Below are 21,681 nucleotides of genomic sequence, written 5' to 3'. Positions count from 1 at the left end.
ACACACGAACCTTCCATACTTCATTCATCCAACACTGATGTCCGGCTTAGCCTGCTGAACACGTAACCATGCAGGACGCACCCCACCTCCACACACACACCCCACACATACACACACACCGCACATACACACATACCGCACATACACACACACCGCACATACACACACACCCAACCTCCATACACACCCAACCTCCATACACACCCAACCTGCATACACACCCCATCTCTACACACACCCCACCTCTACACACACCCCACATACACACACACACCACACACACCCCACCTCCACACCCCACCTCCACACACACAAACACACCCCACCCCCAACACACACACACACACACACACACACATATCCACACAAACGCACATCCCCTTCCACACCACCCCCTCCATTTCACCATTTCAACACACTACGCGAAAAGATTACCTATCCGCAGCAGACAATCCACCTGTGACTCCTTCACAAGCGACTACATCATCCACCTCTATTCCACCTTGCTATCTTGGCCACTTTCTTGTCTGCACCTCTTCCTCCCCAGGTTGATTCAACCAGGGTTAATGTCAATTTGTCTACAACTTGTTCCGTGTCGACAATATTGTGCAAAATCTCAGCACTGAACTATTGTTGTTGATTGTTATGTGTCAAAAAGTTAAGGTGAACCCTGAACCTTCCCTCGTGGAAATTATTTTTGTGTCATCCTTGTGTTTGCAGTACAGCGCTATTGATACAAACCCTCTTTCGGTGTACGTCCTTCATCCTTTCTGGGATGTCGTAGTCAAGGTATGTCGAACCTTCGATGCTTCCTCAAGTAATATCGGTAGTTTTTTGCTAAATAAGAGTACTTTAAATCGGTAAACACAATTAAATGCGTCAGTAACGCTGAGTATCTGTGCTTTTCGAGCTCAGATTTATTGGTGTTACTGTGACACGGCAAATATCAAATCGCTGCCTTGGTTTCCACATTGTAATCGATACCTTCCAAGTCTGGTTTTCTTATTTGAGTTAATCATTTGCTTGTGTTTGCTCCCAAAGCAAATATTTGTCAGTTTTGCCTGTTATGGATGGAAATGGGGTGAAAGGTGTGGGAATTGAGTGAAACGTGTATAGGAATGCGTATTGCGTGTGGAAATTGGGTGAAAGGTACATACGAAGCGTGTCCGTGTGAATCTGTGTCGATGAGGATCTAGGGTAAGTTCAACTAGACCCAAGTTTTTATAGTTTATAAGTGATTTATTTTGTGATTGGGGCGGCTTCTTCCTTTACACACACACGCCTCATAAATAGAATGGTAACCATGAACCATTGCGCCACACAAGCACTCGCTTCAAGGGTCCTGACCGAAAGGGGTTAGCTGCCACACACCTACCCTGTTTAGGTACCCATTACCTGTTCATAAGGTGGTAGCCAAATGGTAGCTGGTAAGATGTGATATCAAAATCGAATACACATTCCAGCTCAGATGTAGCCTAACCGCAGCATCGGTCAGCCTAGACAGACTTTAAAAGCCTTTTCTTGGCAATCACTCGTCTCATTGCCCCCTGCTGCAAATCTCAGTGTTGGATGCTTTGCTTTGAACATCCACTTAAAATGAATGAATGAAGTTAAACATTTTGAAAATTTCCCAATTATTCTCACTTAGATATCAACATCACCGTAATGCATATTATCAAATTATTTAAACTTTCTTCATTGGAGAATTATCTATTTTATATTGCGGAAGATTTGTAATACTGGTTATTATCAGATGGCGTTATACCATTCACATTTACTTTGAGGAGAATTGGGATCTTCCCCCCAGAGAGAAACCATGCTTGGGGTACCCTTGGGCAGCATGCAGGATTTTGCATCACAAAGTGTGCCGTCCTTCGGATGGACATTAAACTGGGAGTCCCATCTGCCGGAAATTCTCCGCGAAGGACACCATGGGCTCTTTAATGTCCACGACCTAACACCGGCCGACTTGGTCCAAAACGGGGGCTTTATGGACTGGGTCTCGTCTGTCTGTCTGTGCGTGCGTCCGCGACCATATCTTGGAGATGTATGGACCTATTTTGTTCGTACTTGGCACAAAGACAATACATCATGACATACATATGCACATCATTTTGTTTTATGATGCGATCAAAGATGGCCGACTAGCGGCCATTTTAGTTGTAAAAAAAACCCAATTAGAATACGTCCGCAACCATTTTTCGGACATGCATTTACTGATATTGTTCAAATTTTGCACACAGATAAAGAATGATGGTAAACATATGTACGTCATTTATTTTCGAGATCATATCCAAGATGGCTGACTGGCGACTATTTTGTTACTTGAACGTGTCCCAAATCATTTCTCGACATGCATGGACCGATTTGGTTCAAACTTGGCACAAAGACAATACATGACAGTATACATATGCATACGAATCCCTGGTGTTGGGCTAGCGGCTAGGGTGCCGGCTTAGGATCCTAGGATCCTGGGTTCGAATCTCGGTCGATCGCCGAATTAACGCCAGGGGGGTTGACTCAGCCTGTCATCCTTCCGAGGTCGGCTAATTGAGTACCAGTTCACTGGTAATTCCCTGTTTGTCGTTGAAGGCGGCAAAAAGGGTTGGCGTCAGGAAGGGCATCCGGCCGTAAAACATTGCTTCAAAAAGGGGACCAAAAAACAACAACTACCACGGTCCCCGAAAAGGCCAACCTCCGCTTTGCGGGGAAAAATGGCCTCTAAACGGTGGTTTTTGGTTTTATACATATGCATACGATTTTATTTTGGAATCCGACCAAAGATGGCCGACCGACGGCCTTTAACGCCGTACAACAAAATTACTAAAAACACAGGACTGGGACATTTTGTCTTTTTTTTTCTTTTCTTGTTCTATTTTCATCATTATTGGTGTTCATCAAAATCTTAAGTCAATGTGTCACTATCTCACAAATTTCATATCAATTAGTTTAGTTTATACAGCATGCTGTGCTTTAACTTTATTGAGGCTTTTCCTTTGCAGAATAGAGCCATCTTTTCATGAAGCACATATTTTGACTCAATTAAAAGGATACTCCAAGCTGTCATTGATGAATACTAGCAACGTTACCCGCCCTATGGGCGGGGCTTCAATTGGGAAGCCCAAATGAAAAGGTAAAATATCAGAAATTGAAGACTTTTTTTTATTTTAAACGATTCATATAAACATCCGTGGAATCATATCACACGCAAATCATCAAAATCTAAACAGTACATGGACGATCACGTACCACGTACGTCTCGCTCGCTCTCGTGTTGTCCCGATAATCAGGGCCAGCGCTACCATTAGGCCAACTAGGCAGCCACCTATGGCGCAGACATCAGAGGGGCGCATTACTGAACTTGTAGCAATAGCTCGAAGACTTCCAAAGTCCATGCTGCCACAAGAAGTACTTCTCTTCATACTACAACAAAAACTCCTGGATAATGTGCCTAATGTTTCCGTTGCTTTAAGGATCCTTCTCACACTTCCAGTATCAGTGGCAAGTGGTGAACGTAGTTTCTCAAAGCTCAAAGTTATAAAAACTTACATACGCTCTACAATGTTGGAAAAGAGACTGGTTGGCTTGGCAACTATATCAATTGAACATGCCCAGGCATCAGCACTTGATCTGGTTGAATTTGTGGCAAAATTTGCAAAGGAAAAGGCACGCAAAGTGAGATGTTGATGTGTCTGAAATTGAAACATTTATGAGACATTGTTAACTCTGTCTGTGTTTTTGTTTGTTTCTCTGTCTGACTAAGCTAAATATTGTGGTGACATGACGGGTTGGTTACGCCAAGTATCCTTAAATGGTATATATACTTAGAGGTGTGTGAAGTAAATGGTTTGAATGTTGTGTTGCCCAATGGCTGAGGTATGCATTATATCGAGTGCCCTTTAGTTCAAAATGATTTGTGTGCCAAAATATTTTATTTTGTATTTGCAAAAGATAATCAAAAATTGATTATTTAAAATTTTGATTTTGCATATCTAAAACTTATTGCTCAAACCAAAAACTGTTTTGTTTATCTGTAATTTCCATTCACACACTCAAAAAGGGACCACTTTCTTTAATTTGCATTGCAAACCACATATATAGTGTCATTTTTTAAAAAGTGAAAGCCCATTTGCCCCAACGCGTGGGGTAACAGGGCCACTGTCATATTAATGGATATTGCGCCTTTAATATTGGTGCTGTTGGCATCTTACGGTACTTATTCTTGCAATTTAAAATAAATTTAGCAGTTTCAAGTTTTATGCTGTTTATTTTTTCTACAAAACATCTTTTGAATCATCGAAGTTGGCCAAAAATTTTTTTGGGGGAGGGGGGTGAGGGGATGCAAGTAGCTGGACTTGCCTGGGGCGCAAAATAGTCTGGCGCCGGCCCTGCCGATAATGATCCTTCCGCAGGTTCACCGACAGAAACCTTGTTACGACTTTTACTTCCTCTAGACAGTCAAGTTCGCTCATCTTTTCGGTGCACTGGCACGAGCCGAGAACGGCCCGTGCAGGGGCTGATCCGAGGATCTCATCAAACCGTCCGATCGGTAGTAGCGACGGGCGATGTGTACAAAGGGCACGGACTTAATCAATGCGAGCTGATGACTCGTGCTTACTGGGAATTCCTCGTTCGTGGGACACTGTCTCAAGCCCCAGTCCCCATTACGGATGGGGCTCAGCGGTTTACCCGAGCCTGACGGCGAAGGGCAAGGTACACGCTTGCCCGTCCAGTGTAGCGCGTGTGCGGCCCCAGACATCGATGGGCATTAAACGTTCATTAAAGGATTACGAAACGAAAAAAAATTACAAAATTACGTTCACACCGTCACGTCAAACACTACCATGAACATTTGAACACATACATCGTCACAATGAGAACATCGTCACAATGAACGTTATGTGAACGCGAATGTTATGCGGGAGTCCAAACCTGAGAATGCTGGAGACCAAAGCTGAAATTGGGAAAACGAAATAGCCTATTTTACTCCCATTGGTCCCAGGATTACCCACCCAAAATATCTTTGCGATCGGTTCAGCAGTTTTTACGGTACCTTCGAACAGACAGACGGACATTTGGTGAATCATAGTAAGATAACATGAATATAGACCGATTGTGATTTATTTATTTTTTATATTAATTGTTCCGTGTGAAAGTTAAATTTTGATGGAGACAAAGGCCGCAATGTAGTCGGCCTTTGGGAAATGTCTCTGCCATTTTATAGATTTGTGCGTACATCGATTGGGCCTGAACAGTGCAACACACTGGATGCTGAGTAGGGCTGAACACTTGACTTCAGGTTCAAAAACCGTCCCCGCTGGGAGTGGAATGGCATAGCTTCCAGTGTATTGCTCCACCTAGCAACCTCGTTGGCAGAACTGATGCTCTGCATACAGGATATGGTTATGGATTATTGCAATGGATGATATAGGATGTGAACCTGAGCTCTCGGCATCATCAAAGACTGGTTCAAATAACAGGCCAAGTTTTCCCCAAATACTTCGTAATATTAGCTCGTGTACAATTTGTAGCAACGCTTTTCAAATAATTTCCGAGTTATGTTCCTTAGCTATAACCTTTGAATCAGGAGTTATTTTCCACTTTTTCTGCTGTGTGCTAGATGGGTTATTAGGAAGTGTTTTTGAAATTGAGAAAAGGTTTCCTTTCTCATTGTCTTTTGTGTTTCTGTTCTAGATTCTGCCCAAGTGGATTGCTCCAAACCTTCTCACGTTGTCTGGCTTCCTGCTACTTGTGCTCAATTACATCCTCCTCGCTTACTACGACTTTGAGTTCTTTGCCTCGTGTTAGTGTGGCAGTTTGTTTCATGGAATGTTGTGTGCACAATTTTGTTTTATTTCATTTTTGCTGGAAATGTATTTTTGTTTGGTGATTTTTGTACTGCAGGTAGTTATTTTGTGTACTTGATGTCTTTTGAATATGTGGAATTGTTTCATTATTTTTTCACCCACACTTTGCAGCTCCACATCAGAAGCACATCCCAGGATGGGTATGGGTAGTTGCTGGTACACTCAACTTCCTGGCATACACACTTGGTGAGTAATACTCATAACATTTTGCCAATTTATGAATTTCCATCTTTTTAATAACTAGTGCACCCGCACATTATGGGAGCAGCAGGAAGGGTCATTCCTTTTTGGGATATATAGATTACAGTCGATCTATGGTCGGGTCTCAAGAACATTGGGTCTGTTCATTTATCAAGTTTATTGTGGAGAGATCGCCAAGTGGTTTAAGCATTTGAGCAAACACTCCATTCAAAACCGTTAAGGAACAGGTGGCTTGGCAAGCGCTAGCTAGCTGCTTGGTAAAGGAGCACAACCCGAGCTTCTCCCTTTTCAGTTTTCGTGTTTTACAGCAGGAGCGAGTTTCAAAAGGCCAACACGAAAAACGCCATTTTAGCACCAGGAAGTGTCATGTTAGTGCCAGGAAGTGTCATGTTAGTGCCAGGAAGTGTCATGTTAGTGCCAGGAAGTGTCATGTTAGTGCCAGGAAGTGTCATGTTAGCACCAGGAAGTGTCATGTTAGCGCCAGGAAGTGTCATGTTATTTACCCAACCCTTGTGGGGTATATAGAGTATAGTAGATCTTCGCTCAGTTCTGTAAGTAAAACTTACCTCACGGACGTCGGGATTCCTACAAATTTCTTTATTTAGTATTATATTAGTGTTATAAACAGCATTATCGACTGTTTAAAAAGCTAGTCCTACATGTTTGTGGTTTATAATATTTTTACTTCTGGTGGAGGCCGTTGGGCCGTTGCTCCCACGGAAACGCCATTATGAGCTATTTATAAACGTTGATTTGACGTTTGTTCAAGGAGGAAAAATACCTTGGGGAGGTGGGATATTAATGGTATTTATATTGTTTTGTAATAACATTAATATTATGCTATTATCGTTAGTTTTGTTATTCGAAGCGGCCTTGGAAAAACGCCACCATAAAGCTAACTTAAAATGGATATACACCTCAACATGCAACCCCATTGACAGCAATGGTGGGGAAAACCCGCTCGAGGGAGAAAACCCCCTTAGGGAGGGGGGCAAATCAATGCGCTACAACCTTCATTGTGTAACCGTTCGTCATCCTGTCAAGTTTGGTTGATATTGGATAAGTAACGACGGAATGTATTGGCATCAAAAAATCATCAGACACCAAATGGCATATTATTATGTCAGGGGGGTAGAGGAATACATAGATGTAGGTAGATCTGTGTAGGTCGAATGCTCCGGAATGTCGCGATAGCTAGAACCCACTATGTACCTTTAAGTTAGTATGTGTAGGCGCACATGGGATAATTGTGTATGTGTTTCCTGTTAGTGGGGCAGATATGTGAAATGATTGTGCGTTTGGTGGTAAAAGCACCAAAATTGGCATATATGATGCCAAGATGGTACTAATTAACTTGAGATATGGTACCAAGCTGGATTTTTTCCGAGAAGCCCATAAAGTGCAAAAATTCAAAATGGCCGCCGCCGCAATTGAAAATGTCTATTAATTGCCGTATCTTTGTGAATAGTTAACATATAAACTTAAATAAAGTATCCTTTTGTATGTTTTCAGACATGCTGAATCCAATGGAAGCATCATTTGGTTGAAAAAATGCATATATATCATGGGACGAGTACTTTCGCACTCGCATGAATCTTTCTCACTCTCCTACAGGAGGAATGTATATCATCACCTCGTTGGATCATCATCTTCATACTATCCATTGTGACGAACTGCAGGATCATGCAATAATTAAGGGAAAGAAAAAGGAATTATTGTTTCTTGTTGTAATAATTTGTATTTCTTCTCTTCGTAGGTGAGTGAACGGGAATTATGTCGACACGGAAAAAATGCAAACTTGTTCACGGCGAGACACTGAGATCAACTGTAGATACATGTCAACCGATAGACTGGAGTATGTGTGCCTTATGCCAAGAACACTCGGATAAACCACTGCAATGTCCAGCGAAATCAAAACGCACAGACGTTGGTGTTGGATATGATACTCTGGGTGAAAACTTGAGCAAATTTCTTGAAGTGGGCAACCAACCATTACCGATTGACATACGTAGGCTTGATTAAGGGGATGGTATTGGAAGCACACTGGAATGTAATCATGCCCAATGGCACAAATCATGCCGATTGAAGTGCTGTGCCAGTCGCCTCGCCAGAGTTCAGCTAGCTTCACAACCTACTACATGTACATCTGACGATACCCTAGGAGGACCTTACATGTTACGGCAGGCTGAACGTACAGATCCTCTAGAAGATTTCAAGTGTTTCTTCTGTGATGAAGCTGGAACGGAGGCGATACCTCTGCATGAAGCAATGACACCACGACTCACACAGAGGGTTAGGCAATGTGCATTGAAACTGCAGGATCAAAAGTTAATTACACAAATCAGTTCTTGTGACCTTGTGGCCCAGGAAGCGAAGTACCATGCCAATTGTCTTGTCAAATTGTACAATGCCAGCAACAGGAAGACAGAGCAGGTAGAAAAAGAGAACGTTGACCGAGTGTCTCATGGTATAGCATTGGTGGAACTTATGGGATACATAGAAGAGACGAAATTGAGCGACAAGGCTATTGCACCTGTTTTCAAACTGGTGGATCTTCTACAGTTATACACCGACCGACTGGCAGAACTGGGAGTTGCAATAAGTGGACGTATACACTCCACTGATTTGAAAAAATCGAATACTCGCAAACATGCCATGGCTTCGTGCATACAAACAAGGCCGGGATGTCATGCTCAGTTTTGATGATGATCAGTTTCGAATGTCTCGAGAACTACTGCACATCATGTGGAGATGCCCCATCAGTTGATGTCGTCATATTGGATGGTGCTGCAATCATCAACATGCTGAAGCCCATCGGCATCAAAACATTCCAAGAATATGCCACACAGGTGTTTCTCCCTTATGTCAAAGCGCAGCTGCGAAACGTGAACAGACTCGACATCATTTGGGATGTGTACCTGGAAGACGGTTTGAAATCCACTGTGAGAGAGAACCGTGGAAAAGGTGTTCGGCGGCGTGTTGCGCCATGCAACAAGATTCCCGGAAATTGGCAGGAGTTCTTGAGATTGGCAGACAACAAGACAGAGCTATTCGACTTCTTGGCACACCAGGCAAGACTCCATCCAGTATTGCATGATTGTTTTTCGCAAACCATATACACGTATCATCGAGTATACACTTCAAAATATGTGGATGATAACGACCGAGTGTAATTCCTACATCACTTTATGTGCAATATCCGTAATGACATACAGTTTAATCAGGCTTGTTTTATTGGCCATCTTAGGTTGTAGAAAATCTGACGTCAGAGAAGGACGTCTACACCACATGCGGTGAGAATGTGCTCTGCACAAGAGTTCACCAGGACACTACATCCCTAGCACCATGTACCCACGAAGAGGCGGACACGCGAATGCTACTTCATGCAGTCGATGCCGTAAACAGAGGGTATCGCAGAATCGTGCTACGGACTGTGGACACCGACGTGCTCGTCCTGGCCGTCTCAACTGTGGCACTGCTTGAACACACAGAAATGTGGGTCGCTTTTGGCACTGGGAAGCATTTCAGGTACATTCCTACTCATGATATCGCCTCACAGCTTGGAAGTAGAAAGGCACGTGCACTTCCTATGTTTCACGCCTTCACAGGCTGTGATACAGTATCATCGTTTGCTGGCAGGGGGAAAAAGACCGCATTTGCCATTTGGAAGTCTTTCGACGAAGTGACGCCGGTATTCTCTACTTTGTCGATGGAGCCATCAAAGTTCAATGACGACTGCATGTCTGTTCTGGAGACGTAGGTTGTTCTACTGTATGACCGCACATGCACAGAAACTACTGTCGACTCAGCCAGGAAGCACATCTTCACTACCAAAGCTAGGCCCATCGAATCTATACCGCCCACAGGAGCAGCACTGTTACAGCATACAAAACGGGCGATATACCAGGGTGGACATGTATGGGGACAGGCCCTTGTGCGTTCCCCAGTAGTTCCATCTCCAGAGGCATGCGGTTAGCAAAAGAATGCCATGCAGGGCTGGCAACCGGTGTGGACAACACTACCAGAAGCTGTGGTGTCTTGTTCAGAGTTGCTGCGATGTGGATGTCAGAAAGGTTGTAGGGGACTATGCAAATGTGTCAGGGCTGCTCTTAAGTGTACATCACTCTGCCGTTGCAGTGGCAATTGTGATCACAATGAGGGCAACTAAAAGTTGTTACATTATGACATGTACATCGTCATGAACATTCACACTGGAGAGAGGCTACTAGTATATCACATAATGTTCGCAATTTAGGAACTGAGTATGCACTTCTACACACCATGCCCCATACTAGTGTGTCATAATCTAGACGCATAAATGAAGTGCTGAAATATTCCGACTTATGAAAATAGTATAATGATTTTTGCCAAACCCACTGCTCTGTGAATGCACAAGTCACGCCAATGTACGGTATAATTGTTAGTATGCAATGTGTACTGGTGTCATGGGTGTATAAATGTATAGGGCCTACTGATAGTATGCAATGTATAAAGGTTATTCTACACATTATAATTGGAGATGTATAAAATGTTTCACTTTGTTCAAAATATGATTTTGTTTTGCACAAGTATAGCTAGCTGCTCAGTCTACTTTTCTCATAAGATAACCGGTCGCTTTTGGGAATTCGGACGCTCGTAATCATAACATTTAACAACAACTGAAGGTGGTTCACTATGCATTTGTATTGTTTTAATTGATGGTGCCATTCTGCCTGAAATATATTAATAAATAAACTTGATCTATGTTTTATGACAAAATTACTTGGTATTATATGATTTGGGTGGTAGATATCAACAATTCGAATGGCGGCTATTTTGAATTTTAGCATAGAGTTGACCACTATGTTGATATATATGCATTTTTTCAACCAAATGATGGCTCCATTGGATTCTGCATGTCTGAAAACATACAAAAGGATACTTTATTTAAGTTTATATGTTAACTATTCACAAAGATACAGCAATTAATAGATATTTTCAATTCTGGCGGCGGCCATTTTGAATTTTCGCACTTTACGGGCTTCTCGGAAAAAATCCAGCTTGGTACCATATCTCAAGTTAATTAGTACCATCCTGGCAACATATATGCCAATTTTGGTGCTTTTACCACCAAACCCACAATCCTGGTGGCTTTTTACACATATCCGCCCCACTATGTACGAGGACAGGAAGTTCTAAGTAGTCAGGGCGATAAGGGTAACGTTGAGTGTTTTCCCACCTCTGTGGTCAATCCAATGTCCCTTTTGGCACCGCACCTAAACAGTAGGAATTCATGCCCCCTAGCGCACCCACATGAATTCATTCTCTTCCCTTTCACATCAATAACACAACACCAACCAAAACGGGCAGGCTGAGACACGCCCTGCCGAGACACGATGAAAAGGGGGCAGATTTTTTGACGTCATGGGGGAAGGCGGACCGATGGACGTCACGAGAGGGAGGGACGGTGACGTGAGGGAAGTGATAACAGGAAGGAGAAGAAGGAGAGTTCGGAGTTGGACACGAGGCAGAGCAGACGCCATTTCGGAGAGCTGAGAGAATTCAGTAGCGATCGAGTGCGCTGGACATTTCCCTCTCATTCCTTCCTGCCTTTGTTCTCTCCCATCTTCCCTGCGATCGGATCGCGGGCTTGCGTGGGCGAATGTTGTGCTGAGGTTCGCCCCATTGGTGGCCGCGTTCGTGGCCTCGCGCATACCATCGCCAGCCACCCACCATCTCCAGAGCGCCGAGCAGAGACGACAGCCCCAGGAACCGTGGTCCTTCGGACGGAGCGAGCATTTGAGAGTCGCAGTGCGAGAGGACCGGGGCCGGCGAGCGAGTCGCGTCCGGGAGACCTCCCTTCCCGCCCACGTGTCAGGGCCTAGCTGTCCGAGGCCTGCACTATCCCCACGCTCCCGAGCGAGCAAAGTTTGTTCATTTCGTCATCTGCCCTGTTGTTTGTTTAATAAGTCTGTCGAGTGGGAGTACTCCATATAGCGGGTTTAGAGCATCATAGCGCGGCATTTCTTTGTTCTCAGAACCGTTAATAAATCATTGTATTATTTTCTGTATATACTTGAACGCAGTTTTCCGTGTGATTTATTTAATTTGCAGCAGCATTGGAGACGCACCGAGAACAGGTAAGACTGCAGGGGTCTTGTGCCGCCCTTCCACCCCGCGCAATTTTGTATAGCTTTCTATCCGATTCCACCATTGAGTTTTCGCCTCGAGAGCTAAGGCCTTCGCGATCGCTTTCTGTGACCGCCTGATTTTCATCAAAGGCGGCCACACGACAAACTGGTGTCAGGAGTGAGGATCTGGGCCCGTAGAACAATTATTTTTTTTTTGTCCACGGCGAGAGATCGACACGGTCGGACGTACATCGCCCGGCATTCGGACGCAAAATTTTCGTCGTCGAGGCGGAGAAATTTGCATCGTTGATTGGACATACGAAGTGCGATATAGCATCTTTGGAAAATTTTAATTTTATTCTGAGGTGAAAATAAATACGCGCGTGGGAAACGACCTTCCTCAAAGCGGATGTTGGAGGTCGGTGAAATGGAGGTGCATAGCGAGGCTTCTGTCAGTTCAGAAGGTGAGCCGGGGGTAGGGAAATTGGAGGTTAGTCTTGGAACCTCGCCCGTCCCGAGCACCAACCTATCCCCCTCCCCTGCTGGGGAGCCGGGAACAATTGGAGCGGCCCCGATACCCGACCAGATTTGGGATCGATTATTTAAGGAGATTAAGGGAATGAGTGAAAAAATGGATGGAATGAAATAGAAATTGAAGGGAGAGGTGGGAGAAATGAACAATAAAATGGAGGCTCAGAGTGAGCGATTAGAAAAAATGGACTCTAAGGAATGAATTGAGGGGGATAATAAGGGGATGTAGTGAAAGACTGGATACGCAGATGAAAGAAAAGAAAACCCCATGTGAGCAAACGAATGAGATAAAGAAAGAACAAAAGAATGATTCACATGGGGCCCAGGAGAAGCCAAGGGTGGCAGAAATAGAATCGGAACGGGGGTGGAATTCAAATTGGGAATGAAGGAGAGTACAGCCCATGCAGATGTGCACGGGGCTCAGGAGCCGGAAATGGCAATTGAAGCAAATGGGGAAGGTAGGGAAGCAAATGGGGAAGGTAGGGAAGGAAATGGGGAAGGCAAAAATTTAATTGGCGAATGTTTCCCACATGGTGGCCTGGAGGTTTATCGGGGCTGGGTGGATGCCACAACATCCCAACCGGGGGATGGATTGGAGTCCTTGCCGCACAAGGGCAGCTGTGCAGTGCAAGAGGGGATAACAATAGGGGGGTCCGAGTAATGGAGTCGGACCGGGTATTTATTGGGGAAGGCCTGATGCAGCCAGAATTGATGGGGGATGATGATGAAAATGATTTGATCCAGCGGCTGGGGACCTGGGACAGTCCCATGGAGGTAAAGGTTGACCAGTTCCAAGGAAGCTTGGGTGAATAGGTGTCGGTCTGAGGAGGTGGTTGAGGTGACCGAGGGGACCTTCACCATGCACTACAATTTGGTAACGGAGGCTGCGAAATTGAATACCCAGTTGGGGGAGTGTTTTGACTACGGGCTGGATTCAGACAGAGAGGGATCGGGAGATAGAGCCTCAGGAGATTTGGTCCCTGTAGGGAATTTGGACCAGCTGCATGGTGGGGCAGAACAACCTGTGGTGGGAGTTGTTACCTGCAGCTGTGGTTTGGGACAGGAGATAAAAATTGTTAAAAGGAAATCTAAAATAAAATTAAAATGGGAATTTGATTTGGCACAGCCTTGGAGGGAGTTGGTCCCCAGGTTGTGGAATGTGGACCAGGAGAGGTCAATGGGGATGGTCTCGGGCAAAAGTTGCCCCTTTCAAAATTTTGTTATGCCAGCCAGCTGGGCGGCTGGGCTGGCAGGATTTGGACGTGGGGTCCAGCCATGGGTGGCATGGTACGACCTGGGCCCCACGGGGGGTCTGGTGGAGTGTGGTGTCCCTTGTCCATCGGGGCACCGCCCGAGCGTGTGGCTCAGGCCGTCAGGGTCACCGGACCCTGGTTGGGGTTAAGACCTCCAGGGGGTCCGAGGTGGTTCCTCACAAGCCTGGGATGGTGTATATTGAGGACCACTAGGGGGAGGTGTTGTGGGTCACGCTTTGGTGGTGGCACCACGTACGGCCAACATGGGCCTGATGTGGTGACCACCCGGGCATGCGGCCTGACACCCTGTCCCTGAGACTCTGGGACAGCCAGCATGTGGAGACCTGCAATGCTGTGCTGGTCTATGGACGCGGGTCAAACCGCATGGACAGGGATGGACATAGCCTACTGGACAACCATTAGAGCATCTGTGGAACGTGAGGGTGTGAGAATGACCTTCCACAGATGTTCTTTTATGATTTATGGACTCTCGGTTTGGGAAGAGAGCCATGGGATTGTTGAATCGGGAATGTGTAACGAGCCGAGCATATGGGCCATGCTCGGCTGGCATGTGTATGGAAAAGCACCTTTCTTTGGTGAAATTAGTGAATTGTGACGAATGGTTTGCATGGGTAATCTCAGGGTTAGATGCAATGGTGGTCACTGACATGGTGGTTAAGGATGAATTTTGAAATGTCATGGTGGTCACTGACAGCAGTGACACCATTATTGATCCAGGTGTGTTTGGACTAAAATGTTGGAGGCTGTGATAAAATTGACAGGGTAGCAGGACACCGCCTTCAACTAGTTGCGGGGGCGACTGTGTGGATATTTGGGACGCGGGATCATGGGGATGTAGTTGTGTAGCCTGCGGGTCAATGTGGTGCTATGGGTGTCCGAGGTGTGTGGACCATGTCTTCTGGGTGAGTCTCCTGGTGGAGCATGGCTGTCGACTGGACCTTGGTGTGGTCAAGTGTGGGTGGGCACTGGGGGCTGCAGTTCTGTGGACTGGGGGACAAGGGCGGCATAGGTGACGTGAGGGGAATGCCATGCACTGCGACCGTCTCCCCCAAGGCCGAGGTTGTGTGAGTGAGGTTGTTGGCAGCAGGTGCTCACCACATTGGCCAGCTGGGGCTAGTGCAGCTGTGTTCCTCGCAGGGGGGCCGAAGGATGGATGGTGGGTCGCTCCCTTATGGACACTCATGGGCCATGTTGGCGTTTCGACTGCTCACCTTGTCCCGATGACCCTTCCACGGTAGAGGTGCGGAGCTGTCGTAGACACAGGTAGTTGTTTAGAACAGTTCACCATTGGATGCGGATCCACAAACCTGCCAGTAAAGTGGGGAGAAAAGTGAAATTTGGAAAAATTTGATTGGTCCAATGAGAAGTTTTGGGATTTTGAGGGTGGGTCGCACTTTGGACCTGACCAACCGGAAATTACCTGCACATCAAGGTAGAGTTAAGGCCTCGTTGATGGTTACTGTCCTAGGCTTCAGGACTTGCTTATGTAAATTGGGGATATGTAATTTGGAGTTGGGGGCGGGTGAGATTGATGGCATAGCCGGTGAGGGGGGGATGGTATGTGTGCCACAGAGTCTTGTGGGTGGCGTTTGTTTTTGTGTTGTGGTTATGTGTTTTTATGTGGCCGTGAGAGTGGAGAAAATGGATGAGTGGTGATTATTGTGTTTTGAGATGTATTGGTAAAATGTGAACGGGGATTTCACACAATGGCAGGCCATGGCAAACCTTTTGTATCATCTATGGAAATGTGTTGAGAATTGAATGGCAGCGGGGGAGGAAATGTGTTTTGGGATTTTGTGGGTGGGGAAGGTGTGTGTGTGTCCGCAGGTACAGATCAAGCTCTGAGGAGTGATGCCTGCGGCCCCCCTTTGCGGCAATTACCCCTGGCAGACAGTGGTGTCTGGAAATTGGAGCTTGTCGGTGGAGGGTCTGTTTGGGCGCCGTGGGGTAAGGGAGACTCCCGGTGACCTGTGTAGCCGCGCTGAAGCAGGAGGCCACGGAGGAGCCTGTGGTGTGGAGACCCCCACCGGCGGGGTAACGGCGGAAAGGGCTGTTTGGCTGTTACGGGGCCAAGAGGTAAAGGGGGGGGGGGGGGGGGGCAATGAATTTGTTGGTCGTGACTTGTTTTGGGACTGCGGGCACCACAGCCTGAAGCGCCCCCACCATCTTAATTGTGCGGTACCTCCCCGCTGCCTAGTTGAGAAATGCACACATGAATACGACACCTATGCCATGGTCCTGCAGGGGGGTATAATAAGTACGTGCTTGGTAATGATTTTTGTGTAGTGATGAATTATGGAATGAGAATGCGTGGTTAAGGGTTTGTGTTGTATGAATGAGGGCGAAATCCACCGAGCCATGTCACTCACCTGTAACACCAGGACAGGGCCCGCGGAAATTTTAAGGGGTGCATTGGGATGGCCCCACAGGTAAGGTTGCATCTTGTGGCATCCACCAGGGGACGCGGTCTGCAGACTGGGGTTTTATAAATGTTCGTAGAGTTTCTGAATTTTTGTAAGTTTGGTTAAGTTTTGTGGTTAAGTAGATTTTGCGTGTTGTTTTATTTCCTCCCACCACAGGAACAACGAATTATTAATCATTGTAAATGTACATACTTGCATTGTTGCTTAAGGGGGTAGTATGTTAAGGAGTATAGGTAGGTAGCTCCGGCTCACCTTGCACAGCCCTCCCGCTTTATGTCATAGGTTAATTAAGTGTGAGACGGTAAGTGTCAAGACTGGAAAGGTAGCGTCTGCGGTGAACCTTGCCGGGGCTACGGTTCCAGGTGGGGGGGGGGGGGGGGGGGGGGTTGTTATGTCTGCGGGGGTAGAGGAATACATAGATGTAGGTAGATCTGTGTAGGTCGAATGCTCTGGAATGTCGCGATAGCTAGGACCCACTATGTACCTTTAGGTTAGTATGTGTAGGCATACACGGGATAATTGTGTATGTGTTTTCTGTACGAGGACAGGAAGTGCTAAGTAGTCAGGGCGATAAGGGTAACTTTGTGTGTTTTCCCACCTCTGTGGTCAATCCAATGTCCCTTTTGGCACCGCACCTAGACAGGAGGAATTCATGCCCCTAGCGCATCCACATTAATTAATTCCCTTCCTTTTCACATCAATAACACAACACCAACCAAAACGGGCAGGCTGAGACACGCCCTGCCGAGACATGATGAAAAGGGGGCGGATCTTTTGACGTCATGGGGGCAGGCGGACCGATGGACGTCACGAGAGGGCGGGACGGTGACGTGAGGGAAGTGACGACAGGTAGGAGAAGAAGAAGATTTCGGAGTTGGACACGAGGCAGAGCAGACGCCATTTCGGAGAGCTGAGAGAATTCAGTAGCAATCGAGTGCGCTGGACATTTCCCTCTCGTTCCTTCCTGCCTTCGTTCTCTCCCATCGTCCCTGCGATCGGATCGCGTGCTTGCGTGGGCGGCTGTTGTGCCGAGGTTAGCCCCGTTGGTGGTTGCGTTCGTGGCCTCGCGCATACCATCGCCAGCCACCCACCATCTCCAGAGCACCGAGCAGAGACGACAGCCCCAGGAACCGTGGTCCTTCAGACAGAGCGAGTGTTCGAGAGTCGCGGTGCGAGAGTACAAGGGCCGGTGAGCGAGTCGCGTCGGGGAGACCCTCCTTCCCCCCCACGTGTCGGTGCCTAGCTGTCCGAGGCCTGCACTATCTCCACGCCACGCTCCCGAGCGAGCAAAGCTAAGAACGCACCACACACAACCAGCTTTGGTCATTTTGTCATCTGCCCTGTTGTTTGTTTAATAAGTCTGTCGAGTGGGAGTACTCCATATAGGGGGTTTAGAGCATCATAGCGCGTCATTTCTTTGTTCTCGGAACCGTTAATAAATCCTTGTATTATTTCTGTATATACTTGAACGCAGTTGTCCATGTGATTTATTGTCTCCCGTCGCACCGCGGAGCGAAAGGGGGACTATGGTTTTCCCCTCCGTCCATGTGTACGTCCGTGCGTGCGTGCGTACGTACGTGCACTGCAATATCTTTATAAAAGTAAGCGAAGGACTGCATTCTAATTTTGTGTGTGGGTGCAACTAGGCATATGGAAGAACCCTGCCTATTGAAAATTAGGTCGCCACGTCAAAATCCAAGATGGCTGTCACCATATCTAAACCTTGCGAGCGCGATATCTTGAAAAGTAAATGTCTGAACCTTGTGAGCGGAATATCTTGAAAAATAAGTGAAGTACCAACTTCTAATCTGGTGTGTGGGTGTATCGAGGCATAAGGAAGAAAGCTTTGGAAAATTGGGTCGCCACGTCAAAATCCAAGATGGCCTCCACCATATATATGTCTGAACCTTGTGAGCGAAATATCTTGAAAAATAAACGAACTACTAACTTCTAATCTGGTGTGTGGGTGTATCTAAGCATAAGGAAGAACGATATTGAAAATTAGGTCGCCACGTCAAAATCCAAAATGGCCGCCTTGCGTCTTCCACTTTGTCAACTCGCATCACTTCACTGACGGGGGATCTAGGCGCAACGCTTGTTGTCCCCCGTCGCACCGTGGATCAAAAGGGGTACTATGGTTTTCTCCTCCCTACGTGTGTGCATCCGTCCGTGCGGGCGTGCGTGCGTGTGTGCGTGCGTCAGTGAAGGACCGAATTCTAATTTGGTGTGTGGGTGCAACTAGGCATAAGGAAGAATGCTATTGAAAATTGGGTCGCCACGTCAAAATCCAAGATGACCGCCGCCATGTATGTCTGAACCTTGTGAGCGGAATATCTTGAAAAATAAGCAAAGTACCAACTTCTAATCTGGTGTGTGGGTGTATCTAGGCATAAGGAAGAACGCTATTGAAAATTGGGTCGCCACGTCAAAATCCAAGATGGCCGCCACCATGTATGTCTGAACCTTGTGAGCGAAATATCTTGAAAAATAAGCGAAGTACTAACTTCTAATCTGGTGTGTGGGTGTATCTGCGCATAAGGGAGAACGCTATTGAAAATTGGGTCGCCACGTCAAAATCTAAGATGGCCGCCTTGCGTCTTCCACTTTGTCATCTCACATCACTTCACCGACGGGGGACCTGGGCGTAACGCTTGTTTAATTTGCAGCATCATTGGAGACGCCCCGAGAACAGGTAAGACTGCAGGGGTCTTGCGCCGCCCATCCACCCCGCGCAATTTTGCATAGCTTTCTATCCGAGTCCACCATTGAGTTTTCGCCTCGAGAGCGAAGGCCTTCGCGATCGGCCTCCGTGACCGCCTGCTTTTCATCAAAGGCGGCCACACGACAGTATTTTAGTATGATCAAGTTTAATAAATTGAGGTGTTATCTGCCATTTTGTTCCTCAAAGCCATTAAGAGAGCAAGCCCGACTGGTTTGGCTCAAAAAACTAGTGTTGATAACTTTTAACATTATACAGTTTTGTTTAGTTTCCTTTCATTGCATGTATGAATTAGGATAACCTTACGGATGAGTTATATGAACCCATCCACTTCTACGGTGTATATTGCGTATTTTACCTCGGCCACCAAAGGTGGATGGAGGTTATGTTTTCACCCCTGTCTGTCTGTCTGTCTGTTTGTTTGTTTGTGAACAAGATATTTAAAAAAAGTCATGGACGGATTCAGACTAAATTTGGCAGAGACCTACGTAATGTATGTGACAAGGACAAAAGATTCGATTTTGGTGAAGATCCGGATCCAGATCCGGCTGGAGAATTTTATATTGAATTTTTCATTCTTTTATTAAATTTTATTTATTTATTTAATCAAATTAATTAAATAAATTATTTTTTTGATTTTTAAGTGATTCTTCACCATTGAGAGATCTGGCTAAAACGGCTTCGGGATATAAAGCCTACATCACACATAGGTGGATTTGTCGGCGACTACTGGCGACTGGAAAAATCACCACCACCTGCCGACAATCGTAATGAAACCGTAAAGCCTATGTCACACATAGGCGGATTTGTCGGCGACTACTGGCGACTGGAAAAATCGCCACCACCCGCCGACAATCGTAATGAAACCGTAATGGACAGTCTTCTGTAGTCGTGGTTATCCTCCCCAGGTCGGCTGCAGTCGGCAAGAGCCGCAAAGGGGCCAAATATTTTTTTTAATGTTTAAAAACGGCGCGCTCAGTCATCCTCAAAAAAGATCCGCCATGCTGTCGTGATGGAACCGCCATGCTGTCGTCGGTATCCGTAATAAGACCGTAAAGCGGCCGCAACCCAGTCGCTCATAGTCTTCCGCAATCGCCCCAGCATCGCCCCACCAGCTAGCACAGCAGAGATGCGAATGCCATACGGCCTTCCTGCGGCATCTTCCCGACTACGGGCCGACACTGTTGCGGCTGCATATCGACTACAGAAGAACTGCCACGTCTCACCTGTGGCTATGGGAGACTGACGACGACAGCAGTAGGACTAGTGGCGGCCGAGTTACGGCCATTGGCGACAGAGATACGACTGCCTGGCGACTGCATTACGACATACCACGATTCCATGGCAAGACAGGATGGTGTGAGGGTCTCCGTGGAGTGAGGTCCTGTGGTGCCGACAAGGATATGGCTTTATTGTTTGGACTTGGGACTTTTGGGAACTTTATTTTTGGGACTTTGGTCCTTTGGAAACTTTATTTATGGGACTTGGGACCAATGGAAATAATTTGTTGGACTTTATTTCCATTCTCTCTCCCTGCAGAAAAGTTTAGATTATTACATTACAATGATACATCTTTATTAACTTTCTTATTGTATCAAACATCTTTATGCTTCATGTCATACATCATTGAAATGAATAAAGTGAAATGTAAAATAGAGAAATAAAGATTTAAAAAGTTGTGTGAATCGTCTCCAATCGCCGGCGGTCTTATTGCAGTCTTGCGGACGTCGGAGTAAACCGCCATCCGGGCCCAATGCAGTCGCCGCGATCCGCCATCGGTCGTAATATAGCCGCCAGACTGTCGCCACGCTGCCGCCGTGCATCCGCAATGCAGTCGTCGTCGATCTTCAACAGTCGCCATCCCACTCGGGGCGTCGTCGCAATGTGGCCGCCTGCAGTTGCCATACTGCCGCCTGACCATATTTGACCGTCCGAAATCGCCAGTAGTCGCCGAAAAATCTTGATCGCCGGCAGTCGCCAGTAGTCGCCAAAATATCCGCCTATGTGTGACAGGGGCCTAAAGCACGATGTCTCAAAAAGTTGTGGACGAGTTATAACTAAACTTGGTGGATGAGTTGGTTAGGCGGCAAGAACAAGCCGATTAGATTTTGGTTCAGGTCCGGATCCAGATCCGGCCTATCAGTGGGGTATAAACTGTTCAGCCTGGCAGAAGAGGTATGCGCTCTACCGAGTGCCGTTTTCGTTTGGCCATGTAACAATAGGATCCTGTGGCAAAATGTTTGTTAACATCCGGGAAGGTAACATTGATGGGGGGAAAAAAGCAATGGGTTCGCCGAAAATAATGTGGACGGATGATATAAAGGAACGGTATGACATCAACTAATATGGGCAACTGAAAAAAACAATCGGAAAACAGAGAAGAATGGAGATCCATGATTTGCGACTTTTGGATCGACGATGCTACTTGAAAATAAAATAAAAGAGAAAGAAAGAGAATTGTCTCCCCTTTTTCCCAGGAACATGCTACATTTAATATTGCATGCAAAGAGGCACATGTTGCTTTGTTTAGCCCCAAATGAGACCTACTTTATTGTC

The 21,681-nt window shown here is 46.3% G+C and overlaps 1 protein-coding gene across 3 annotated transcripts in view; it reads left to right on the top strand.

Moving 5' to 3' along the window:
• The window catches only part of SELENOI (selenoprotein I), a 62,511-nt gene that overhangs the window by 5,983 nt on the left and 34,847 nt on the right, over positions 1–21,681 (top strand). For all 3 annotated transcript variants that reach the window (XM_068109957.2, XM_068109956.2, XM_068109958.2), the window contains exons 2-4: positions 721–789; positions 5,695–5,803; positions 5,979–6,053. In XM_068109957.2, the coding sequence (XP_067966058.1) occupies positions 721–789; positions 5,695–5,803; positions 5,979–6,053 (253 nt within the window). The remainder of the gene's footprint in view (positions 1–720; positions 790–5,694; positions 5,804–5,978; positions 6,054–21,681) is intronic.

This window comes from Myxine glutinosa, chromosome 3 (genome assembly GCF_964187855.1).
Source record: "Myxine glutinosa chromosome 3, kmMyxGlut1.1, whole genome shotgun sequence".
In the NCBI taxonomy this organism is placed as follows: Eukaryota; Metazoa; Chordata; class Myxini; order Myxiniformes; family Myxinidae; genus Myxine; species Myxine glutinosa.
The sequence above is the reverse complement of the archived record's forward strand: the minus strand, read 5'-3'. Positions and strand labels throughout refer to the sequence as shown.